General features: G+C 38.9%; 1 protein-coding gene across 1 annotated transcript in view; it reads left to right on the forward strand.

The window, feature by feature from the left end:
* LOC107097788 (mothers against decapentaplegic homolog 3) overlaps positions 1 to 23,660 on the forward strand; it is a 30,628-nt gene that overhangs the window by 4,594 nt on the left and 2,374 nt on the right. Inside the window, exons 2-7 of the mRNA XM_015395078.1 lie at positions 17,409 to 17,602; positions 17,894 to 18,028; positions 19,283 to 19,408; positions 20,058 to 20,270; positions 20,367 to 20,504; positions 21,081 to 21,225. Coding sequence (XP_015250564.1) covers positions 17,409 to 17,602; positions 17,894 to 18,028; positions 19,283 to 19,408; positions 20,058 to 20,270; positions 20,367 to 20,504; positions 21,081 to 21,225 — 951 coding nt within the window. The remainder of the gene's footprint in view (positions 1 to 17,408; positions 17,603 to 17,893; positions 18,029 to 19,282; positions 19,409 to 20,057; positions 20,271 to 20,366; positions 20,505 to 21,080; positions 21,226 to 23,660) is intronic.

Genomic DNA, 23,660 nt, shown 5'->3' on the forward strand with positions numbered 1-23,660 from the left:
TGTATTCTTCCTGCTGTTCATTATTTGATCTGATTTACTACACAAGCTGAGTGTGCTGGTATATAAATGTGAAGCAGAGTGGGAAATAGGATATCAGGAGTGTGGGAATAGTAAGCAGCTGGTTGATTTTGAAACAGTTAAGATCTGTTAATGTGTGCTTTTCTATTCCCCATTTTTTGTTTATCTTAGTTTAACTGGGATGATGGGGCAGTTTAGTACAAAGGAAGTATTTCTTTTTTCTTTAGACCAAACCATAATGTTCTCTTTATTTTAGGCGGGGAGTTAATGGGACTTTGACCAACTTAGTAAGATATTTATTAGTCCCTCAGAAGAGTCAAACATTTAAATAATCAAGTTAGGATCTGATTATAATCTGTGTATCGACCAGCCTCTTCATTACCAATTATTTTATACAATTCATTTAATGACCAAGGGTGAGCCTTGGCATGGGTGTTGCGATACGACAATATGATATTATCACAATATTGCAATATCCCTACATATTGTGATATTTTTTCTTGCTCTCAAAATTACATGTTTAGATAAAAAAGCAAGTGGTGTGTTTATTCATCAGAAAATGTTGATCATTTAGTTGTTTTGGTTTCCATGGTGTTTGGGGTTTGAGTCAGTCCATGTCTTCCTCTGTGTCTGTCTCAACTACTGATACTGAGTGGCTTTGCAGAGGTAGCCCATTTTCCCTCATATTTTTTAGGTAAAATGTTTTGTTTCTTAGAAATTAATATAAGGAACTGAAAGATCGATACTATATCGGGCAGCTGAAAATAACAACATATCGCCAAATCAATAATGACATGACTCGAACAGAGAAAAAAAAAAAAAAACATTATGTAACAAGAAACAGCATTTACAAAATGCTTCCTACTGTTATGTGGCTGAACAAGCAACTGTTTTCATAACTACAGACACACTACACTACACACATTTGCCGATCATGATTTGCAGATTGTCTTGGAGGTCTGACCTACTCGTTTCCATTTTTTTGTTTTGATTTGCTTTAATGGAACAACTGCATTATAAATGTTGATTTTAGATGATTAGACTGTGCTAAAAGATATTATTATGATGTGTCTTTCTTTTTCTTAAAAAAGTTTATCTACATGCAGGGATAGTCCCACAAATACTAGCTGAAAAATAAAATCTATTCACACAACCAAACAATTTCTTAGTACCCTATTACATTTAGTCAGGGGGTGCACAAATTCTGTCCTCATGAGCTACAGTCCTGAAACTTTTGAACACAAAACCCACAATAATCAAATTAATGGCTTGTTATCCGTCCTCTACAGAGCCTAATGATAGCCATCTGATTCAGGTGTGCTTGTGCAATGAGGCATCTAAAGGGAGAGTAGTGCTCAAGGACCAGAGTCCGGCACCTCTGCTTTACACCAAGCAACTGTAGCCCAACTTTAAAAGGAAAGCTGTAAATGCATTTATTTATTATATACTGCAACCTATGGTGGAAATAAATCAGTTTAAACTGTACAGTTGGCGTTGTCAGACCTCACTTTTTTTATTTCAGTCACAATTTCCCCTCAAAAGCAACGAGTGATGGGATTATTTGCCACCCATACTGGCCATTTGATTTTTTGCTAATCGATTAATCTGTGGATTCTTTTTTCGATTAATCAATTAATAATCAGATAACCAGAAGGTTCCCTAAACAACATTTTTACTAAATCAAACCAGGTGAAAACTTTTTCACTTGATGGGTTCTGGATAAAGGATATTGACAGGCAAAAAATTGTATTTTTTTATTTTAAATGCAAAATTTTCTTCCTTTTTTTTTATTTTTTTTTTTTACAAATTTGATATAATAACTGCTCTAACTGTGTCGTTCTGTCAGCTAAAAGCATATTTTACAGTTTCTATTCTCCAGTTAACGATTTATCGATTACTAAATTAGTTGATGATTATTTCAATAATCGATTAATCCCGATTAATCCAATTAATTGTTTCAGCCCTACTGCATTTTATTAATGACAATAAGTTAGCCTTTTCAAAGTTTATAAAGTTAAAATAGATGCCTAGAAACATTCATTGTTATTTTGACAAAACTTCACATCGCAGATAACATGTTTTTATATTTAACCGTGTCATTTAACTACAAAAAGCTTTATTACTCTTAAGATAAATTGAATGTGGTTTTTGTAGCAGAGGAGGCAGCTCTCTCCACAGCAGCACTTACTGAAGATATGCAGCATCTTGCTGCAAACACTGAAGGACAACAAGGAGTGCAGTCTTGCTTCTTTCTTGTAGACAGCTTTACAGTTGAGTCACCAGTCCAGGTAAACACTGAGGTATTTATACTACTCCACTGTGTCCACCTCTTCTCCCACAATGGAAAAGCTGTTTCAACTATTCTCCTTTCTCTTAAAGTCTATAATGACGAGGCTATAAACTGCTTCAGTAATAGTAATTAGGTGCATTGCTGTGGAAGAGTCCAGTAGTAAAACTAATCAGCTCAAAGTGTTTGTAGCAACATGAAAAAGCTCTTTAAAAGTATTGGTGAAGCGGTTATCGTATAAAAGTCTTTGCATGCCTTGACAGACTTTATATCTACAAATTTAACCACAACGGTATTTATTCATACTCTATAGCTCAGAGTTGATGCCAAAAGCTTTGGCATTTAAAAGCAGCTTATCAAAGTAAAACTGGAGCCTCTATGATAAATATTGTGTCCTTTTTTCAAGAGCCTGTAGAAACAGATTCCTCACACCTACCTAAGTAAACTGAGTTTGGGTTTAGGCCTTCGGGCTGCACCAAGAATTTGTTGTGTGTTTGTATTTTGTTATATCCATCCTGGCAACAAATGTGCAGTCTGATTCTCAGATCTGCATGTCAGAGCAGGATGGAGACGAAGAACATGAGATAAAATGAGGAAGACAAAGCAACTAAATTAGTAAGACTGAGAGAGTAAATCTGTTACCAACACGGAGGTTGATTGGAAGACCGATGAACCTTTTTTTTCCACAAATGGCACCTTTTATTGGTCAAACGGGTCTTCACTGGATTCTACTGTATCAAATAAGTATTTCCCAGAAAGCATGTTCGTCCACGTCTGTGATTCTTATTGAGAGCTTTGATGTTGATGCAGACGTCGAATGAGAGAAAGCGTGTAAGCAATTAATGTGGAATGCAGAGTACGAGGAGCTGGGGATTCCCATGGTTTGGTGCCGGAGGGGTCTGCATTTTTTTAGAACTGGGAAAATGTGCATTTAAATGTTGAAGACTAGACAGTGAGGATCAACAGAGGGGAAATAGTGCAAGAAAGGGTTGAATTATAAACATGAAAGAGAACTGGAAAGCAGAGAGCTGTGTGGGATGAATGAAGAATCAGAGGGTAACAGTCTGTTTGTCTGCAGCCAGGGTCTTGGTTCCCCTGGTTTATCAGACAGGAGTCTGTGGCAGGAGAGCGGTTTGCGTGCAAAAAGAAATTAAATTACTGATAGCTGTGGTAGAACTGGTTTGTTTTTCAACTAGATGGCAGGTGGAATGAAAAGGAGCGTATCTGCTTGTGTCTGGGTGACTACGATTAAAAACACACAGACAAACACAGACTGCGGCTATTAAAACAAGGAGAATTCACAGATACCTGCGCTGCTTCATAGTCTGGATGCCTGGAAGGTTGATAGATGTAAGCTCTACTGTGCTGTGTTGTCATTAATAAGGCAACTCATATTGTCTATATCTGGCTTGCATCTTTGTATAGAAGGTAATTTTCGATTTTATCAATAAGCATCAGCATGTTGTCTGTCTGATATAGTGTTTGGACTTGCATTAGTGTTCTCTTTGTTTGTTTTTTTAAAGATCTTGCAGGCACAATATATAATTATTTTTAATAGCAGAGCATATTTTTTCTGTTGTAAGTTAATGTGCTATAACACACTTTGTTTAATCTATTGAGTTGCAGAAAAGACAAAAGAGAGTTGTGCTGCAAGCCTCAATAACCACTCTATAACAAGTCATTTGGGCATTGTGGTATTGACCCACAGTTCCTTTCTCTAACCTCTTGTTTCTGCTTTCAGCATCCTCACTTCTTGTCCCCCTTAATTAAAGGTTAACACAATGAAAGCAGAAGTTTTCTACATAACAAGCTGGAGAAAATAGATGGCTTTTAACTCCAAAAGGAGGCAATTGACAAAATCACTTAACACAACCTTAAGTACAGGGACCTTAGATCGCTTTTTGTACCTTTTAGGTTGCCATACCTGCATGCAACTTTCACACACATCACTATAGTTGTGTTCTCTGATTAAAGATCAGCGATAATATCTATATATCATATTGCTTTATCAGTTTTTCTCACCTTACAGAATATTAAAGTGTACCAGGATGGTCATTTTTTAAACCTACCCAAGCACTTTCATTCATCACTTGCCAAGACTTAAAAGTCCAGCCACATGTCTGAGTCATCCAAGACGGCGTGGTTCGACGTAGACGCAGCGTGCGACAGGTCACTGAGAGTTTACTTCTGCTCGTCTGACTCTTCTGTGTGCGGCACTCTGCTCTGATGACGCCCTTTTCTGTCTGGTTTAGGATTTCTGCCATTGTTTGATTTGCATGACAGACAACAGATAAGAATGAGTCAGTACAGATGCATAAACTGTCTGTGGTTTTGCTGCTCAAAAGCTGGATTTTAAAGTTTATTTCAAGTAACTGCATCACAGTTCTGCATCCTGATTTGGTGGCTGAGCTAAGAAGTTATCGTATACAGTTGTGGCTTTTGTCTGGTTGGTACAGTGGTGTTTAAAAGTGGATAGATTGACTTCCTTGTGTTGTGACTGATAAATAAACACGTGTGACATCTGATTTACCAACCCGGTCGGAAAAGTTTTTTTTTTGTTTAGTGCGTTTATGTGTGTATGAAGTTAGTCAGCTCAGAGGAATGCTCTCTGTGCCTGCTGGGGCTTTGAGGAGGGCGTGGGCTGCTGTTTGGTTTGCGGCTTGAAACCATGGGTGGAGGGGTTAGAGACGACTCTGCCTCAACTTGGCCCTGGCCGTCTTGCTATCTGCGGGGGAGTGCACACTCACAAGGCAGAAGCACGCACTAATACACACACACACACAGACGCTTTCAGCAGACAACAACTGCGCCTTTGTGCTCCACTGGCTGCTACTGCTGCTACTGCAGCTGCAGTAAACTTATTAGCTTACTAAACTACAGCTGGATATGTGTAGAAAAATAACATGCTAAGTTCAAAAGAAGAAAGGAAGTTTTATAGGATGTTTTAGATTTATTTAAATCTAAAAGAATTTAAATGACAATGCTGCCTTCTTTCACTAAGGAAGCGCAAGTGGGTCTAAATTGGCCTAAAAACTCAGCGATTACCGGTACATTGATGCAGAACTGTTAGCATCAATTTTTACTCCAAAAATTGTCTACAAAGTCTCTTCGTTGAACTGAAATGTAGTTTTTAATTTGAGAGCAGCATTCTTGTTCACTAAAATAACGAAAAAATAAATGAAGCTGAGAACTTCCAATGTATTCATACATCAGGGACATCAATTTGCAGGGAAGAAGAATCGAAATGGGGGCCATTGTTGGTGGATATTGCTTTGGTATTTCAGTGTTGAATTACTTTTTAGTGCAGCAGAGAGCATAGTTGGAAAGAAGCAATTTGTTCTTTTAGAAGGTCAATACTTGACCCTTGCTTATTTTTTCTGGGCTGCTTTAACGCCGGGGCTCTGGTTTCCTCCATCGGCTCTGAAGGAACTGGCTGGGTGGAGTAACGTTTATTCTGAAATGTTCACGAAGGTGAATATGTTACAGCAAATGTTATTCATATAATCAGCATCACTCGAGTCCCAGTTCCTGTGTCCAATTAGATCAGCTATCAGAGTTTATTTTTCACCTCATATTAGAAAAATTGGGGAGCTTAATGTTACTTTACACTCCAACGGAAACTTTTTCCTTTTTTTATGCTTGCTTGCCAGACAGGATCCGACCACTTTTCAGTAGGTGATAAATGAATATGGAGTATTTGAAAAAAAAAAAAAACATTGACGAAACATTTAATTTGCTTTGAGATTTACATCTCAGATTATATTTACACCCAGATTGTTTGTCATTTAGTTGCAAGTTGGAATACCTGAAAGATTTACTCAGGTCCAGGACTAACTAACAACCTTTGCCAGTTCAGTTGTATAACCATAATTTGGTCCTTTTTATGCATTTGAATGCTGAAACCAAAGCCGACATTGTATGAGATTCAATCACCAATCGACTGTTACCTCAGAGACCAAATTCATCAATTGCAGGACATGAACTCAGTGCAATAAGGGATTTAAAAAAGCAGATGAAAACAAATTGCACTTTAGAAGATGTAACTAAAACTAATATTAATATCACTGTATAAGACTAATATAGAAGAACAATCAGCAGTGCCTGCTATGTGCTTTCAACTCTCTAAGTAAGGGATACTCTTCATGAATTTGTTTTAATCGACAGAGACAGTGCCTTAAAGTATCTTTATTTTTTGGTGGAATGGCGTGTATTCTTACGCTGGTAGTATAAGGATGGGGTGTGAGAGTCATTGATGCTGTTTGTCAGTGTTGTATCTTTTTTCACAGAGCTTGTGGGAGTGAATTCCTCACGCCTGCCTAAGTAATACTTAGTTTGGGATTAGGCTTTTAGGCTTCAGTGAAACATTAGTCATTTTTGAACATTTCTGCAGCTACAGTAGACATCTAGATACAGTGAAGACAACCTTTTGAACTTAAAACCAAAAACAAAATGTTAATAAAGAACTTTACAATTGTTATTTTTTTCTTCTTCTCTGCTCCACCTATCTTGTTCTTCTTTCTTTATAGCTTACCAGTCCCACTCCTATTTCCTTCTTCTTTTTCTCCTTTGTCATATTGTGGTCACTTCTATTTCCCCTTACCCCTTAGGGTAGTGGAAGCGATAATGCTGACCCTAGATACTATAACTTTCATAGAGCCGACTCAACAGGTTTATGTATTTGTGCAAATACGCAGTTAAATGTTTTTAAAAACACAGTTTTCACATGCTAATTTTTAATCAGTGGAAAGGCTTTATCACTGATTTTGACAATTAACGGCATGACCGTCAGTTATGCTGAAATGGGCAGGTGAGAGCCCTGCATTGTGTCTGATATTTAGATTACAAAGGGCTGTTAGAGGGCAATAAAAAAAATTCAGTGAACCTCCATTTTACATGCAAGATGGGCAGATTCTCAAAGCAGCAGATGCTCACACAACAAAAACGAGAACGCCCATTACACCAAAGGTCACAGAGTGTGGGAATCAAAGGTGAGAAAGAGAGGGACGATACCGCAGACATCCCAAATGATGTTATCAGCAACATTTTAAAAATCATATCAGTGTTGATAGATGTTCTGAATTGATGCAGCCCTAATTTGAACATGTCATGGTTGTTCTGAGCATCTCTGTAACTGCTGATTTTCTGAGATTATCGGACACAACCATTGCTCTGTTTTACAGATGATAGTCAGAGAAAATGTCCAGGGAGCAGGAGATGTGTGACTTGTTGATGTCAGAGAGTCAAGTAACACTAGATACACTTGTTAGATGAATACAAAGGCAACAGGCAACAGAATTTCTAAACCAACAGCAGCTGAGCAAAATGTCAAACCAGGTGCATCCGCTATCATAATTGGACAATCATGGCCTGGAGTTAACAGCATTAAAAGCTGTGGTCCATCATGCCTTGTATTAGCAGTTCAGACTTGTGGTGGTGGTACAATGATGTGAGATGTTTTTTTTTGCAAAGTTCGGAACAGTAATTGAATATTTTGATTATAAATTCCCAAATCAGATTTAAAACTTTTGACTTTCCATATCATTTATAAGCTTAAACCTTTAAAACAGTAGTTTTCTTGGTTCAAATGAGGCTAATTATCACACCACTCCATAAAGACTGTTATTTGCTAAGATGAAACCATTAGGGATGGGACGATTTATGAAAACCGTCAGAACTGTTCGGTTCAACTGTCTCGGTTCGGTTTGTGTGTGTTTCGTTCGGTTCATGCGCTGCTCCTTTTTCTCATAGGCGAAGCGTTTACACTCCAGAGCAGAAGGTGGCGGTACTGCGACCAAAGCCAACCACCAGTAGTAAACAAGAAGAAGAAGAAGCGAAGCAGCTTAGCCGGGTGTAGCAGAAAAAAACCAGTTGTTGTGGAGAATTGTGTCGGAATGGCGAGTGGGAAAGAACAGGAGTTGGAAGACGCGCCAGCAGCACTTTATAGGTCTGCTGTATGGGACAACTTTGCATTTAGAGTGACCTACGATGACGGCGGAAAGAAAGTTGTGGATAAAAGTGCAACAGTGTGCAAGCATTGTGCAACACGTTTTGTTTACGCTAACAGCAACATGACCAACATGTCATGCTAACCCCGAAATCCCTCATACTCCGTCAGCAACCCCGCTCCGCCCCGCTGTGCTCCAGACCGCCTGCTCAAAGCAAAGCCTACAGCCCCACTGTGGCTTCGTCCGCTCCCCTCTTTCTCCCTTGGAGATGGTAGAGAGCATGCGCGAGATGATTAAATTCAAAGCAGCAAAACATACGGAAATGATCCAGGGTTTCTGCGGATCATTTAAAATAATTACAATCCATTATTTTTTGGGGGATTTTTTCATTAATTCCATAAATTTTTATGGGATTTCGGTGTAACAATCAACATGTATCGAACCGAACCGAAAAACCGTGACCAGAAACCGTGAATTGAACCGAACCGTGGATTTTGTGAACCGTTCCACCCCTAGAAACCATATTGTTATTTTATCTTAGATACTTCAAAATTGTCATTCTTTTAATACATGATTAACTACCTCTTTCATTTATACAAAGGAATAATTGACGACTTCTAATTTCAAGTATTGAGAGTCTTTCTGGCCTTGACTTTAGATCTAAGCTCAGAAAATGCTCAGTCTATGATGTAAGCTGTGCAGCTAAAACCTCCTGGGTAAAGTGAGAGGATGCTTGATTTTATAAGAACATTAAAAGAAATTTAAAGTTAGCTAAAGTAAGCAATATTTCATGTTTATTTATTTTTTTGTGTTAAATCTTATTTTTCAGTTTGCGCTATGCCTCATGGTGGTGGTTACTGACTGAATATGGACAGTATATCACTTCAGATGGATGAACAAACATTATTTATTGGGAACCAGCAGACCTGGCTTCATCATTTCCAGCTGTAGGGACAAAACTTAACGTCTCTGCCATGTGTTTGGTGAAATGTATGATTTGTGTCCTCCATATTCCCAGTCAGTTATAATTTTGTTTAGATATTCTGCTCAGCTCATTGACTGTTTGCACTAAAGCTAATGGTTACTGCCCTCCTTGTGTGTCCTCTTCGAGCCTTGCCGATCTTCTGTCTGGTTTTGTATTTCACCTTCAGGTCTCCTTCGCTGGTCCCAGCACACTATGATATCACCAAGTGCCACAGTCTGAATTTTCTCTCACCGTCTATGGTTGTCCCCCCCCGAATCCCCCGTTTGTTAGAAAAAGAGAAGTCTGATGTGTTTTCCAGGGAGAGTGGGTGGTGTGTTTGGAGTACGTTTCTCTCTTAGTCTCACTGCTGTTGGAATGCTTTCACATGCCAAGGTTCCTGCACTTTGCTGCGGGTTAGTGATTAAAAAAAAACTTTTCTCTAAACCTTCTAATTAAAAAAAAAATCTTAAATGTCTCACATGATGAAGCCAAAGTGCTCAGGTGACACAAAAACATCTTTCCTATCATATGTCCATGCATGATGAAAGAAGAGGCAGCTGTAATTCGAGTATGTGTCTTATTTACCCTCGACAGAAAGAGGGTCTGACTCATGGCTCTGAATATACAGTGGCAGTCAGAGGTTTCCATACATTTATCAACTGTATGGATGTCCCAATAGTTGTTGACTTTTTCTGATGAGCTTTTTAGGAGGGATGGTATGAATCAAAGAAAAATAATCTGTATTATTAGCCCAAATTGAAAAGAATTTAACTTTTACTGCTTGTCAGTCAGGGTCACTGGTGCCTATCTTCAGCAGTTTTTTTTGGCAAGCTAGGTTGTGCAGCACAGAGACACTAAACCCAGCAACACATGCTCACACCTAAGGGCAATTTAGAGACACCAGTCAATCTAAGAGCCATGCTTTCACACTGTGGAAGGAAGCCAGAGTTCCTGGAAAAAAGCCAACGATGTACGGGGAGAAAAGTCCAAAGCCTGGATTTGAACCCAGAATATACTTTCTGCAAGGCAGCTGTTCTACATGTACTTTATTGGTGTTAAGGATTGATCTCAGATGTTGTTTGTTATTGTTAGGATCCAAGACACCTGTTCCATGATAATCATTGATGTGCCAAAGAAATCTTGGCCACACTTTGGAAAAAAAGTTTTAAACACGATAATATATCACTCCTACAATGTTTAGAAGGAATATTTGATGTTTATGGACTGGTTAAAGCAAACAAAAAAGCCAAACTCAGGAAGTAAGTAAAATTTCACACACACAAAAAAAAAAATACCACTGAGGTGGTCTGAACATCAGACAGGAGTTTGGTAGCTGTTTATCAGTCAGTTATTCCAGCTGTTCTATCAGACCAATCACAGGATTTTTTTTTTTTTTGTCTTCTCTGGTAAAATATTGAATTGCAGCCCTGTTGGTCATGAAGGGTCCCTCCACTTAAGGATGCAATAAAATTCACAAAAGCCATTCCAGCTTTCGACCCCCACCCTAAGCCCTCAGCCGGTGGACAGACGGAGAGCTCTTGGGGGGGTTGGGGGGTGGTGCTCAGTCACAGACACTTTGAGCTGCCCTGATCTGTTCAGACTTATTGTCCAGAAACCCCAACACCCCCACCTCCTCTTGTTGTCCATCATCAACTATCCTCTTTTTGCGGGACAGACAATGTGTGGTAATGATGTCAGTGTAATCAAAGACGCATTTAAAAATATCTTTTGATTCTACTAAAGAAAATACAGATTGAACTATATAGTTTGGATGTTATGAGACTAATATTAAAACAAGGATCAAAGCAGAGAAAAGTTGATGATCAGTTTTCTTCACTGTGTTGTTTTTGGGATCTCAAAACATCATTTGGGCATGATGCATGGAAGAAAGTTCAAAGGAAGGCGTTTGTGTTCAGGCTAGTGCCAACTTGAACACACACATTTTTGTGTATTTGCTATGCCTTTCAGCATAACTGAGTGTGCCCCCCCACCCCCCGCAAGCTTAGTGAAGCTCAGTCTGCTCTGTCTGGCTGTGTTCAGTGTGCCAACCAAAAACATAACAAGTGTCCTCTGGTCTTTATAATGTAATATGTCCCCATCTTCCTGTTGTACTTTTCCTTAACAGCAATCAGTTTCATATTTGTTGATTAATACCATTAAACATTGTTAGTTCTTTTCTCCCTCGCTCTTAGATTCCCTTCGTCACTATTCATACAAACATGTAAGTTGATGGACTGTAAGGTCAGATTGATCCTCAGCTTCAGGTCATGGAGCACAGACAATGGTTTCACTTTCCCTCTGGCAACAATATATCTATCAATTTGATGCCTTCTGCACTTTGGGCATCAATTTTGCTCCCTCACTGTCTCTTTTTACAACGTCTGTTATCTGTCTCGTTTTCTGTCAAAAAAAGAATCAGGGCGCCCTAAAGAACTTACACTTTTACTTGTTTCCAGGTCTACTTCTTGTTTCCATGCAATGATCAGTGCAGAGTACCAAATTAGTAGTTTTCAATGCTATGGAACTGTAAATTGATTCATCCAAATTATCTTGTTTTGTGTTTCTGTTTTTGTTTCCCATAAACACAAACTTCAGCCCTTACTCTAAAGCAGTGACTCCCAAACTTTTCCACTTCAGATCTACAAAAGGATAAAGAGACCCATTACCCTAGCTATTATCTGAATGTTTCCACTTGGTCAATTAATCTGGATAAATATCAGATTAATATCGGTCATCGGTCCGATATTAATTGAAAAACTAATATCAAATTTATCTGCCAACATCTGAAATCTCAGATATTTGCATGCGAAGAGAAACTCTCTGCTTCTGTTAAACATTTCTGTAACCTTTTGGTTAATTTTACATGGCTCTGTTGTTTTGAAACCTTTTGTTGACTTTTTTTCCTTGTTTTAGTAATATTACTTGTAACATTCTACAGTGCAAAATAAGTAATAGAAGATGGTATGATCCATACTAATATCGTATCAGGTCAATATCGGTATCGTACAAAAAAAGTCTCTTTATAAATAATTTGGCCTGTTCAGTAAGGTTTGAGGTAAAAGTGAGGAATAGTGTTTAAACAAATGCCCTCTGCTTTAAACACTTAATGGCCTGATCTTCAAAAGGTTTGCCTGTATAAAACGCATGCAACCATGTTATTGTGCACAATGCTGAGCTACAAGGCAGGTGCAGATCAAATTGTGCGTGACTTTGTAGCTTTATGATTACGAAATTCCTATTCTAATGACCAAACTCAGCAAAACTGTAGGTGGATCATATGGCGATGTAATACCATCCTCAAAGTGATCTATCAAACGTGAAGCTTATTTTGTGTGCAGTTTTTGCATCTATATTTTGCACAAATGAAAGTCATGTGCAAACTCACAATCTTTCAGTTAGGTATAAAGATAATTTCCTGATTCACATATTTTATAAAACACCTGAACTGGCTGTTTGTTTGTTTTTTTCTTTCTATTTTTATGGCCTAATGAGAGAACTGGGCTTTACGATGCCCTACAAGGCTTATAAACCCGGGTTTGGGGCCATCTTTAAGCACGCCATTTCACATTTCTTTCACCCGTTCACTGCAGTTCTTCCAGCAGTCCACACTTTCTCTGCTTTCTTTTTCTCATCGTCTTCTCCTTCTTTCCATCGCCTGGCTTGCCACAGGTTTGCCTGCTGTGTCTAAAAAGAGCTAGCAGCAGCAACCCAGACCGACACAGCTCATTGGCTAATTTGTATCTCATGCAGCCTGGTCCAGGACGCTCCGGAGGGCTTTACGATATTAACAGAAGAAGTGGCGCAAGTGAAGTTAGACACAGTTGTCTGACAACATGCAATAATTTATAAATGTTTTAAATTCGGTTGGGTCCAGATTAGCCGGCAGGTGGGTCCGGACCCTGGTCCACTAATCCAAGACCTTTGGTCTGGAGCTTTATCTCTGTGTAAATCTGACCGTGTTAGGTTTTCCAGGTTTTATAATTGATATTTAATCTTTTTAATTCATGTTTGCGATTTTTGATCGCGTTATTTATTACATTTTCTACTTTTGTTTGTGGCATCTTCAAATAATGATGTAAAGTGCACTAAAAGTAATATTAATCGTTATCATAATGCATCTTCATGGCATGACTTTATGTTTCTTTTATGGCCATTCCCAAACTGGCTGCTCATCATTCAGTTGTAGATCAGGCTCCTTATACTTTGCATTGAACAGCATGATATGACTTAACATTTCAGCTTCTTTCTATAATGGTCTGTTTCAAATCAAAAACTATCCAGGAATGCCTGAATGACCAAAGGTCAATTCACAACAGAGCGGAGCCTGCAACAACCAACACAGTCTTTAATTTGAGAATCAAAAGCTGAAAAAAAAGTTATTGTATTGTATTTAAAGGATACCCCTGATTATTTTAAGGTTAACAAAAATGTTTGGTAGAATATTCAGAAACAAAGGAAAAAAAAGGAGAAAGGCTCTTGTGAACACACCTTCAACCAGCACTTAATTTTCCCCTAAATTGTGACTTACACCTATAGCTAAAACTCACACATGATCTAAATCATTACCAAATTTAAGTGAATTGCTATTTGGCGTGAGTCGCATCTCTGGTAAAAAATGTTCATAAGTTTTCAATATATCTGGTTAATCCAACAACATTCCCTTTTTCTTATGTTTTTGTCTTAAGTAAAATACCTTTTGGACTTTTTGAGTTTGATGCTGAGACTGTCAATAGTCACTATTGGGCTCCCAATAAATCCTGTATCCAGATTATGATCTAGATTATCCCTAAAATTTAACGGATTGTTCGATGGCATAAGGGACACACTTTTCATTCAAATCCATACATAAATTTTTAAGCTATCCTGTACACAGACAGGCAAACTCACAAACTCTCCTAAAAACATAACCTTTTTGGCTGAGGTAAAAATTAAAACATGTCGGAAATGTCCCAAGGTTGGAAATCGAACTCCAGATGGCTGCGTCACACCTCTGGAGCCCCTGCACATGGGACAGCCGCTGCATCACAAGCCACCCCAGGATTTGGGAATTGAGTTTTCTCAAAAACCTCAGTTATTTAAAAATAAAGTGGTTAGGCAAAGCTCAATCTTGTGATTGGATTGATACGGATTGATACATTCCTCCAGTACATGCAAGTTATTAATAAGTAAGTAATCTCTGGATCCAGTTACCTTTTAGCGGATCGTTTATCAGCTGTTGAATAAGTTCTTTTTTTGATTATTTAAGAGGCTTTATACCTTTGTCCTAAAAATCTAGAGACAAACACAAACGCACAACAGAGCCCAGCAGGGAATGTGGGATCATAGCCAATCCCTCTGCCTTTCCTCTTTGACATGCTAACAAACACTGAGCCTTGAATCAATCTGAACTGTTTTTAGGAACTGAATATATCTCTGGCTTTAAAACAAGTTATTAATATTTTGCTTCAGGTGTTTCTCAATCAGGCCTCCTTAGCCTGTATCTGCTGCTTTTGATTGTAGTTTTGAATCAAATATACCACAATATAAAAGTATACTGACTATGCCTAGAAGTACAATAAGTTTGTGGTTCCCTGTGTAAACCACCGTACCTTCAAGTTTTACAAAGTCTGCTGATCAGCAGATGCAACTCAAACATTTCAATTTGAATGATTGTCTGCAGACAGCAAACAAAGCAATTAAAACAGGATATTCTTTTCTTTTCATAACATAGTAGTGAATACGATTTGTTAGCTGTCATTCATTTCTGAATAAATTCCAGTCTTTACACAACCTGGACAGTCTATATTAACCCTGGATGACTGTTTCAGCCCACTCAGCTCCACAACACTCTCATTGATCAGCATAGACCAAACACACATACCGACAACATCAGGTCAACCCTGTGTGACTCGTGTTCCTGTCACAGTAGATCAAGAGAGCAGCTTTTAATGTGACTCATTCAGTACCTCCTCTTGTTTTTCTTCCTGTACTTTCAGTAAGTTTCAGCTTCTGATTTGATTTAATCCACTGCCCTTTTCATATGTCCTACCTCATCTCAGTGACGTTTTAGAAACCTTCCTCTGGGCTTTCTGATGATGTCTTCCGTCTTTGATGAAGTAAATTGTTTTTATACGCTGTTCAAGGTCTGACTGATCGCTTCTATAGACAGGCTTTGTTAAAAACATTCAGAGGTATAAAAAGGACTGACAATCTTCTGCAATCGTTCATAAATAGCACATGGTTATGAAATGTGGTTAAAGGAAGCAGTCTGTTATTCATCAGAAAATATACTAAACAGGAACACTGAAATAAGAAAAGAGGAACTGCACTCCCAGGAGGATTGGTTTATTTATTAAGTTTTTTAAAAAAATAATTCATTTTGTGTTTTAAAAATGCATTAGAAAATGCTTTTTATCAGCATTGCTGAGGGAGATTTTATTGTGGGGATTAGAACTCTATCGCGTCATCACTCGGTTTTAGTGAAAGTTTACAGATTGGGTCTTGTGGAGCAGCTGCTACTATAACTTTTGTTAAATGTCTAACTTGAACTCTAATCCAAAATCAAGCTCTGCACTGAGCTGTGTTGTTTGTTGTTAGGGTTCTGTGAGCAGACACCAGCCATATTGTCAGCCAGACTGTCTTATCTACCACATGCGAGACAGAGGAAACTCCTGGTGTTACTATCATGATCCCAGGAAACATTTTCCCACTGCTACCACTGCTGCCTTAAACACACAGCAGATCATTTCAGTTTCAGTGAAGCCTACAGACAAAGCTGGTGGTTTTTATATTCACTCTACTGTTTAAGCTAGACATATTTTCTTTTATCTTAGTTGCAGTGTTTATTGTCTTTTGGAGGTGAATGCTGGATAACCACTTTTTTTTTAAAATTTGTAGTTGATTTAGGGATTGAATGAGTTGGCTCTTGTTTACTGCTTTATTCAGATTTATTAGCTTGAAAAACTCATGTGGGATGTAGTGCTTTGGTTTTAAAAATCAGTGTTGATTCAGCTTTCATCTATTTTTTTTATTAAGAGCTCAAAAGCCCCAGAGAAAGTCTCCTGTTAGCACAGAGTCAAAACCTTAAGGAGCCAAAGACGTTGTGGGCAAAAACTTTAGGCATGAAATAATAAAAAACTTAAATAAGAGTGGCCCTGCTTTGCTTTCAATACCAAGATGTTCTGGTTTTGGTCTAAAACTGTTGTTTTGTTAAAGCCTTCGACCCTTAGTCTTAGTTTCTCTGCAATGGGTGAGACAGTGAGAAAGAGGGGACACATGTGAATGTCGACTCTTGCATAACATGCTGAGCTTTTATTTATTTATATTTTTACCATGGGCCATTGTGCTCAAAAATAAGAGGCTGTACTAACCTATTGTGATATCAGCTGACCTCAATCCCTCTGCCAGTATTTTTTTTTTATCCCAGATGAGGGCAGATGTTTTATTAAACAATGAAATTCCTGTAACGCATACATAATCTAATTTCCAGTGGTTTATTTTTAGACACGCTGTCATATGAAGTGGGCTTAAGCTTGTGTATTCATCAGCAGCAGGTCATTTTAGAGCGCTAAGTGGTTAAAACCAGTATAAAATCAGAGGTTGTTTTGTTTAAGAGGCCAGAGATATGTTCTTCCTAAGCTTTTAGTAGAATCTACAGCCTTTTGTTAGCAGAGAGGAAGAAAAAAATATTTCCATACTCTGTCAGGAAGTTTCATATTGCCAGGAAAATTTTATAGTTTAAGCCATAATTCACAAAAGTCTCCTTTAATCTCTTTAGTTGACTGCAGTTACTATCCTATTGATTCTTGAACATAATAAATAATAAAGGAGTAAATCTTCAACCTTTAAAGAAAAACCAAGATATAACTTTATTTGAATTTTATTTTTAATTAAGTTTCAAAACACAAAAATCATCATAATTAGATGTGCATTTTACTGGAAAGATCATGATTCACTGGATATTTCTCCACACATTTTTGCAAACAATAATATCAGATAAGACTTTTTTTTGTCTTTATCTCTTAATAATGTTAACTCTTTAATGTTAATTCTTTAAGACTTCTTAAATGATTGATTGTTTTTGTTTATTGAAAAACTACAACAACTAACAATAACAAAAACCACATGAGTTGTTCTTTTTTTTCTCTGATAATTTACCTGAGTTTAGCCCTAAAAATGAAACACTACTGACTGACTCTCTTGCCTCTCTCTACAGGTCCCTCGATGGCCGCCTTCAGGTGTCCCACAGGAAGGGCCTGCCTCACGTCATCTACTGCCGGCTGTGGCGCTGGCCCGACCTGCAGTCTCACCATGAGCTGCGAGCAGTGGAGCTGTGCGAGTACGCCTTCCACACCAAGAAGGATGAAGTGTGTGTCAACCCATACCACTACCAGAGAGTAGAGACCCCAGGTATGACTGCTGGGAGGCAGGTGATCATGCAACTTATTGCAGGAAAGAGTCTTGAAAAGAGAATGTTTTTTATATTTTGTATTCTGACCTGATATGTGCTTTTTAATGTAAATTTCTATGTCCATTATTCTCTTAACGAGTATTTTTTGCAGGTTTTCCTGTTAGTTTAAAACAGAAACTGTTATGAGCTTTAACTTCATTTATTTATTTTTTTGTTAAAATCTTACATCAGCTCTTGTTATAATCTCAGGATAGAAATGTTATCTGCTTTTTTCTTTCTCTTTGTCTCAGTCCTCCCACCGGTGCTGGTGCCCAGGCACACAGAAATCCCCAGTGAGTTCCCCCCGCTGGACGACTACAGCCATTCAATCCCCGAAAACACCAATTTTCCTGCCGGCATCGAGCCCCAGAGCAACTACATACCAGGTACCAGCACAGCTTCACAGATGACTCACATTGTGTGTCTTTTAATCTCTGCAAATACAGTATTGTCATCCTCTGGATTGCTGCAGCTGCAAAACCAAACTACAAACACCAATTCCAATTTGAATATACTAGTTTCTATATTTAGAGTATGAGCCCTCTTATATGGCACCATAGTGGGGCTCTAAGGCAGGGTTAGCCAAGAACAGCTCCTCTCGACAATTTTACAAATATGCCACTTAAAACTATACAAATTAGACATCAAACCTGCATCTATGATCGCCAACGCCTGCTGGAGCTACGGTCACAAAATGTTTTAAATACTGACATTTTTGACTGTTTAAGAAGCTGCAGAGTGCTACAGACGGATGTCAACAAAAAAACAGCGGACAATAACGGACGGAGGAAGACGGAGAAAGCGAGGCTAAAGAGCGATCCCCACAGACTGCCGCTTCCATCAGTTCTGCTCTCCAACGTCCATTCTTTGGAAAACAAAATGGATAATTTCCGACTCAAACTCTCTTCAAAAAAGGAGATATGTAACTGCTGCGCCATCATTCTGACGGAATCTTGGCTGTGTCCAGCCATACCGGACGTTGCGGTTGGACTGTGGAAGCTGATGCTGTACCCCGCGATAGAAACCAAGAGCTCTGCATGAAGGACGCTCCTCTGAGACTGTTCCCAGCTAATCTTCAGCATCTAGAGGGAAAGCATAGCCCTCTGCAGGTGAAAACGAGGAGAGCACTCTAGATGCTTCTTTGGCAAATGCTGAAACATCCCCAGCCGGCTCCTCCGGCTTCCACACCTTCTCCAGAATCGTCTGTCGCTGCTAAACCTGCCGATGCCACCACTGCTGCTTCAGCCACGTTAACCTCTTCAACCCAGGGGGCTACCACCCTCACAGCATCATCATCATCGTCCTCTTCCTCCCCTGAGCCAGGAGAAGCAAGTGCTGCAGGAGCTGGAGGCAGTAGTAGCAGCTCAACAACAACTGCTGCTTACCTTATCAAGGCTACACTTTAAAAAGGGAAATTGTCTAGAGAGCTGTTCTAAATGAAATTTCTTTTTGTTTACACTTGTGTATACAAAATGACAAAATTTGTCTGTAAATCTGTCTAAGTCTAATTGAAAAAGAACAAACAAAACATCTGTTTCCTGTTAAAAGCAGGTGGAATACAATGGCATGATATAATTTATTCTGTCAGACTTGTTCCCCAGATTTGATCATGTCACCTTTACATGTTTTCTGTGTCTCAGAAACGCCACCGCCGGGCTACCTCAGTGAAGATGGAGAAACTAGTGATCACCAGATGACCCACAGCATGGACACAAGCTCCCCAAGCCTGTCACCGAACCCCGTCTCACCCACACACAGTAACTTAGGTGAGAACTGTTTGTCTTAGTGTGTTGCTGCTTCAGTATTCCCCCCCCTGCGTGGAAATTGTCTGTTTGGTTTTGTTAAGAGGAAATGAGATGATGAAAGAATGCTTTGTCTTTCACGCCCACCATGTGAGCATTTAAACAGACCAAGACTGCTCAGTCCACACTAAAGTCAATAAAAACATCCAGTGTTTATTCTGTGGCTGAGAGAAGACATTGGTGGGACTCAGCTGGGACGCCACCACTGATTGAGAAAAGAGTAGCTGTTAGAGATTGCTGAAAGTGAGCAAATGACCAGAACTAGTCTGACTGCTGAAGACAACCACTGATGAGCCTGTAATCGTACTTTTTCCTTTTTTTTTTGGGTTCTTGCATCCTTTCTGCGTGGGTTGTGTTTCCTCGTTTTGTTTGGTCAAAGTTTCTGGGAAGTAGCATAGAGCTGTGACATTTTCTGATGCAAGCTTTCACTAAAGTTTTTTCAGGTAGTATTTACCTTCTGTCTCTCACAATTTCCCCCCAAATATGAATCCATCCACCTTCTTCTCAATATTCGCCCCCCCTTTTTAATTCCTCTCCCATTTGTTTTGTTGTCTGCCTTAGAGGACTTTAAATTGCATCTTTGCTCAACCTTCTTTATCTGCTTCTCTCTCAGACCTCCACCCTGTGACATACTGTGAGCCGGCCTTCTGGTGCTCTATTTCATACTACGAGCTGAACCAGCGAGTAGGAGAGACCTTCCACGCCTCGCAGCCCTCGCTGACAGTGGATGGATTTACAGACCCCTCCAACTCAGAGCGTTTCTGCCTCGGCCTGCTATCCAACGTCAACCGCAATGCAGCAGTGGAGTTAACACGCAGGCACATAGGTGGGCCTCCTCACTCCACCCTAAACCGGTCTAATAACTGCTGCCGCTGTCTAATGTCACTGTGACATCTGCCTTTCCGTCTCTGTTCCCTCTTAGGTCGAGGTGTGCGGCTGTACTACATCGGAGGAGAAGTGTTTGCAGAATGTCTCAGTGACAGCGCTATCTTCGTCCAGAGCCCCAACTGTAATCAGCGTTACGGTTGGCATCCGGCCACAGTCTGCAAAATCCCCCCAGGTGTGTGAGTAGTGCACAGAGTCCATGGAAAAACCTGGGAGTGAATAAGCTGGGTTTAAGAAAAGCGATCTTGGATTCATCAGCCTTTCATAAGCATTTGGTTTAGTGAAAAAATAGAAGTTTTAAGGGTTTCCAAAAAGTAGTTTTATCTTGAATTAAACCCTGCCTTTTATTTATAAAGCAGCTGACAATGTTAATAAATAAAAGGCAGGGTTACAGCTAAACTGATTTATTTAATTTAGATGCTTAAATCGGATTATTCTGAACAGATGTGGTGAATGCATCACCCTGATCATTAATGAGTCAGCACCAACAATCACAAACAACCCTGAATTTTGTTTTGTCTTCATATGGTGATACTGAAACAATAAGTTGTTCATTTTACTATTAGATAAAACCCAGTCAGAAAAAAACAGACAGATTTACAGGGAGAAACACTGAGGCTGCCAATGTTAAACAGTCAGGGTGACTTCCCGTCACGTGGCATATTGTAATTATGTCTGAATTGAAATGAAACCAGCTGTAACCACCCTGGTTTGGATCTTCAGTTGAACTCAGCTTGTGGTTTTCCTCCAGGATGCAACTTGAAGATCTTCAACAACCAGGAGTTTGCTGCCCTGCTGGCACAGTCGGTCAACCAGGGCTTCGAGGCTGTCTACCAGCTCACCAGGATGTGCACCATCCGTATGAGCTTCGTCAAAGGCTGGGGAGCTGAATACAGGTAAAATGACTTTTGGCTTTTACAACTGAGATGTTGCAGCAGCTTACTAAAGAAACTCTGGTTGGTACAAGCATCTGCTGCTGTTTGGATAAGTTAGTAACAGTGAAAACGCGATCGATGAGATTAAGAGCAGATTTTATATTGGATTTTATTATTTACACATCAAAGCTTTAATTTTAATGGGCTATGGGGTTGATTTCAACCAACGTTGATAATGCTTCAGTCTTAAGTGTCTTATCCTTGACGTATTTAGATAAAAAATTCCTGACATGCACATCCTATGTATGGAAGCCTCCTTTGTTAGGGCTGATATAAGGCTGTCAGTACACTTCTATTGGTAAGTATTTAGCAATTTACTGAGCAAATTGTGAAGCTAAATTTAGTAGATTTTGGTAAATTAACCTAATATTAATAAACAAGATAAAACAAAACTTGAATCACTTAATTCCTGCTAAAAAAGCAGAAACTACTAATAATTTAGAAGCTACTAAATTAATTGACGTTTACCACTGTGCAGTAAAATTATAGGTTGAGTAAACAATAGATTAATGGAAATGAGGTGGTTATTTGACAAAAAAAATTAATGAAACAAACTTTTTTTAGGTTTAAAAAGTTTTAACTTTAAAAGAACAAGAATTAGGCTGCCTTTTATAACATTATCTTGTTCAAATTATATCTTTGTCCCTGAATATCTTAACAGTTTTTAACAGTATTTCCATGCTAAAACAAAAATGATAAATCACCAGCTATTTATTGAGCTATAAGCTCTGTAAATGTTGCTGAGCCAGGATTATACTACCTGATAGAGCAAGCCTGCGAGTGAACGGAGACAATAGGAGCAGACTGTGAATCACGCCTCAAATCCAGCCGCCCACGCTCACTCACACATCTGCTCACACTCTGCTGGATCCGGCGCATGACGCCATCGTGGCCTCGTCAATAGAACCAGGCCCCTGCTGGCACGCCCAACTATTTTTAAACACACACACATGTGCTGTGTCAAAAAGAGATGTCAGACTTTCCCTCGTTCAGTCTTCTTGGTTTTCCACACAGTCTGACTCACTGATAGTGGGATGGATTGGCTGAAAGTTGGCCCCACAGAGAAAGTTTCCGACCGGGGTAATACCTTTGTGCTGTGATCAACTACTCACCACTCCCGTCCTGACCAAACGCTGACATGTGGAGACACTTAAAGACAGGATTCAGGTTACATGATCAGGCAGGCCTCCCTTTCTCTCTGCCTTCCCCCCTCACAATCTGTGTTCAGTGTTTGATGATTTTAAACTCTTCGTTTTCCCTCTTGTTCTTTTCCTTTACAAAAAATGCAACCAAAAATGTAAAATGTGGTAGACAAAAAAAAAATTCAAAAAGCACCATGATAATAGCATCATAACGGACTTAAAAAGAGCCAAATATAACCCAATATAAAAATAAAATAAAGAAATGAATAAAGCACACCAAAAAATACGCTCTAATGGAGCAGAGTAGAAAGTGAACGACAGGAAAGGGAAATAATGACACGCATATAAAAGTTGTCATGTCTCTGTCATGTTTAGAAAATAGCCAGCAGAGAGGCTGAGTGAGGAAGCAGGTTTGGTTCTTGCAGCATTCTAAAACCAGATCTAACTTTTATAAACCTGTAGACTGCTGAATATTGCTACTGATCTTTTCTTTAAGCACCTACTTCAATGCTGTAGGAGGCTGCCTTCTAACTCCTATTGTTCTAGTTTTAGATCATGCTTTGAAGAGCTTGTTTACTCTTTCCTCTCATGCAGCATAAAGACTTTGATTAAAAGAGTGTTTGAGACTGTGGGCAAAGCTGAAGGATATGACAATGACGTCATCTAAGATTGCAATTTTCATGCTTTTTCATGGTTCTGTACTCAAAAAAGACTTAAAATTGTAAAATGGAAAAAAAAAACTTAAACTTGAACACTTTTTAAATTTTTTTTACAGAAGATAGAAATAAAACATACAAACAGTACAAAATAATGTTAATAAAATAAGAAGGAAAAAGAAAAAGTGAAACATTAGGAACCCCTCTAAAAAGGTTTCTGCAACATTATCCAGGGTGTAATTCACATTTCTACTATATTTAAAAGATTAATTCTTTTTATTTTGCTGTGGGTGATATGGCTCTCTGCCCTGGGTGATAGAGTCTTTGGGTATATCAAAAAAGCCTAGTCAGCAACACTGACTAGTCGGTCCTGTCTAATACCTGGGCTGAGCGCACCGGGCAGTACCCGATCCAGTACCACTGTTGAATGAATGAACCACATACCTGGCTATGTCCTTTTATATAAACATTGTAAAAGATAGAAGCTGCTAATTTACACAAATATAAATGTAACCTTATATTATTTGATAACAAATTAAGTTTATATTATTGGCATAGAGAAACAAATAACACTTATATTTAAAGGACACTGAGATTT

Source organism: Cyprinodon variegatus, unplaced genomic scaffold, assembly GCF_000732505.1.
Source record: "Cyprinodon variegatus isolate N-32 unplaced genomic scaffold, C_variegatus-1.0 Scaffold724, whole genome shotgun sequence".
NCBI classification, from domain to species: Eukaryota; Metazoa; Chordata; class Actinopteri; order Cyprinodontiformes; family Cyprinodontidae; genus Cyprinodon; species Cyprinodon variegatus.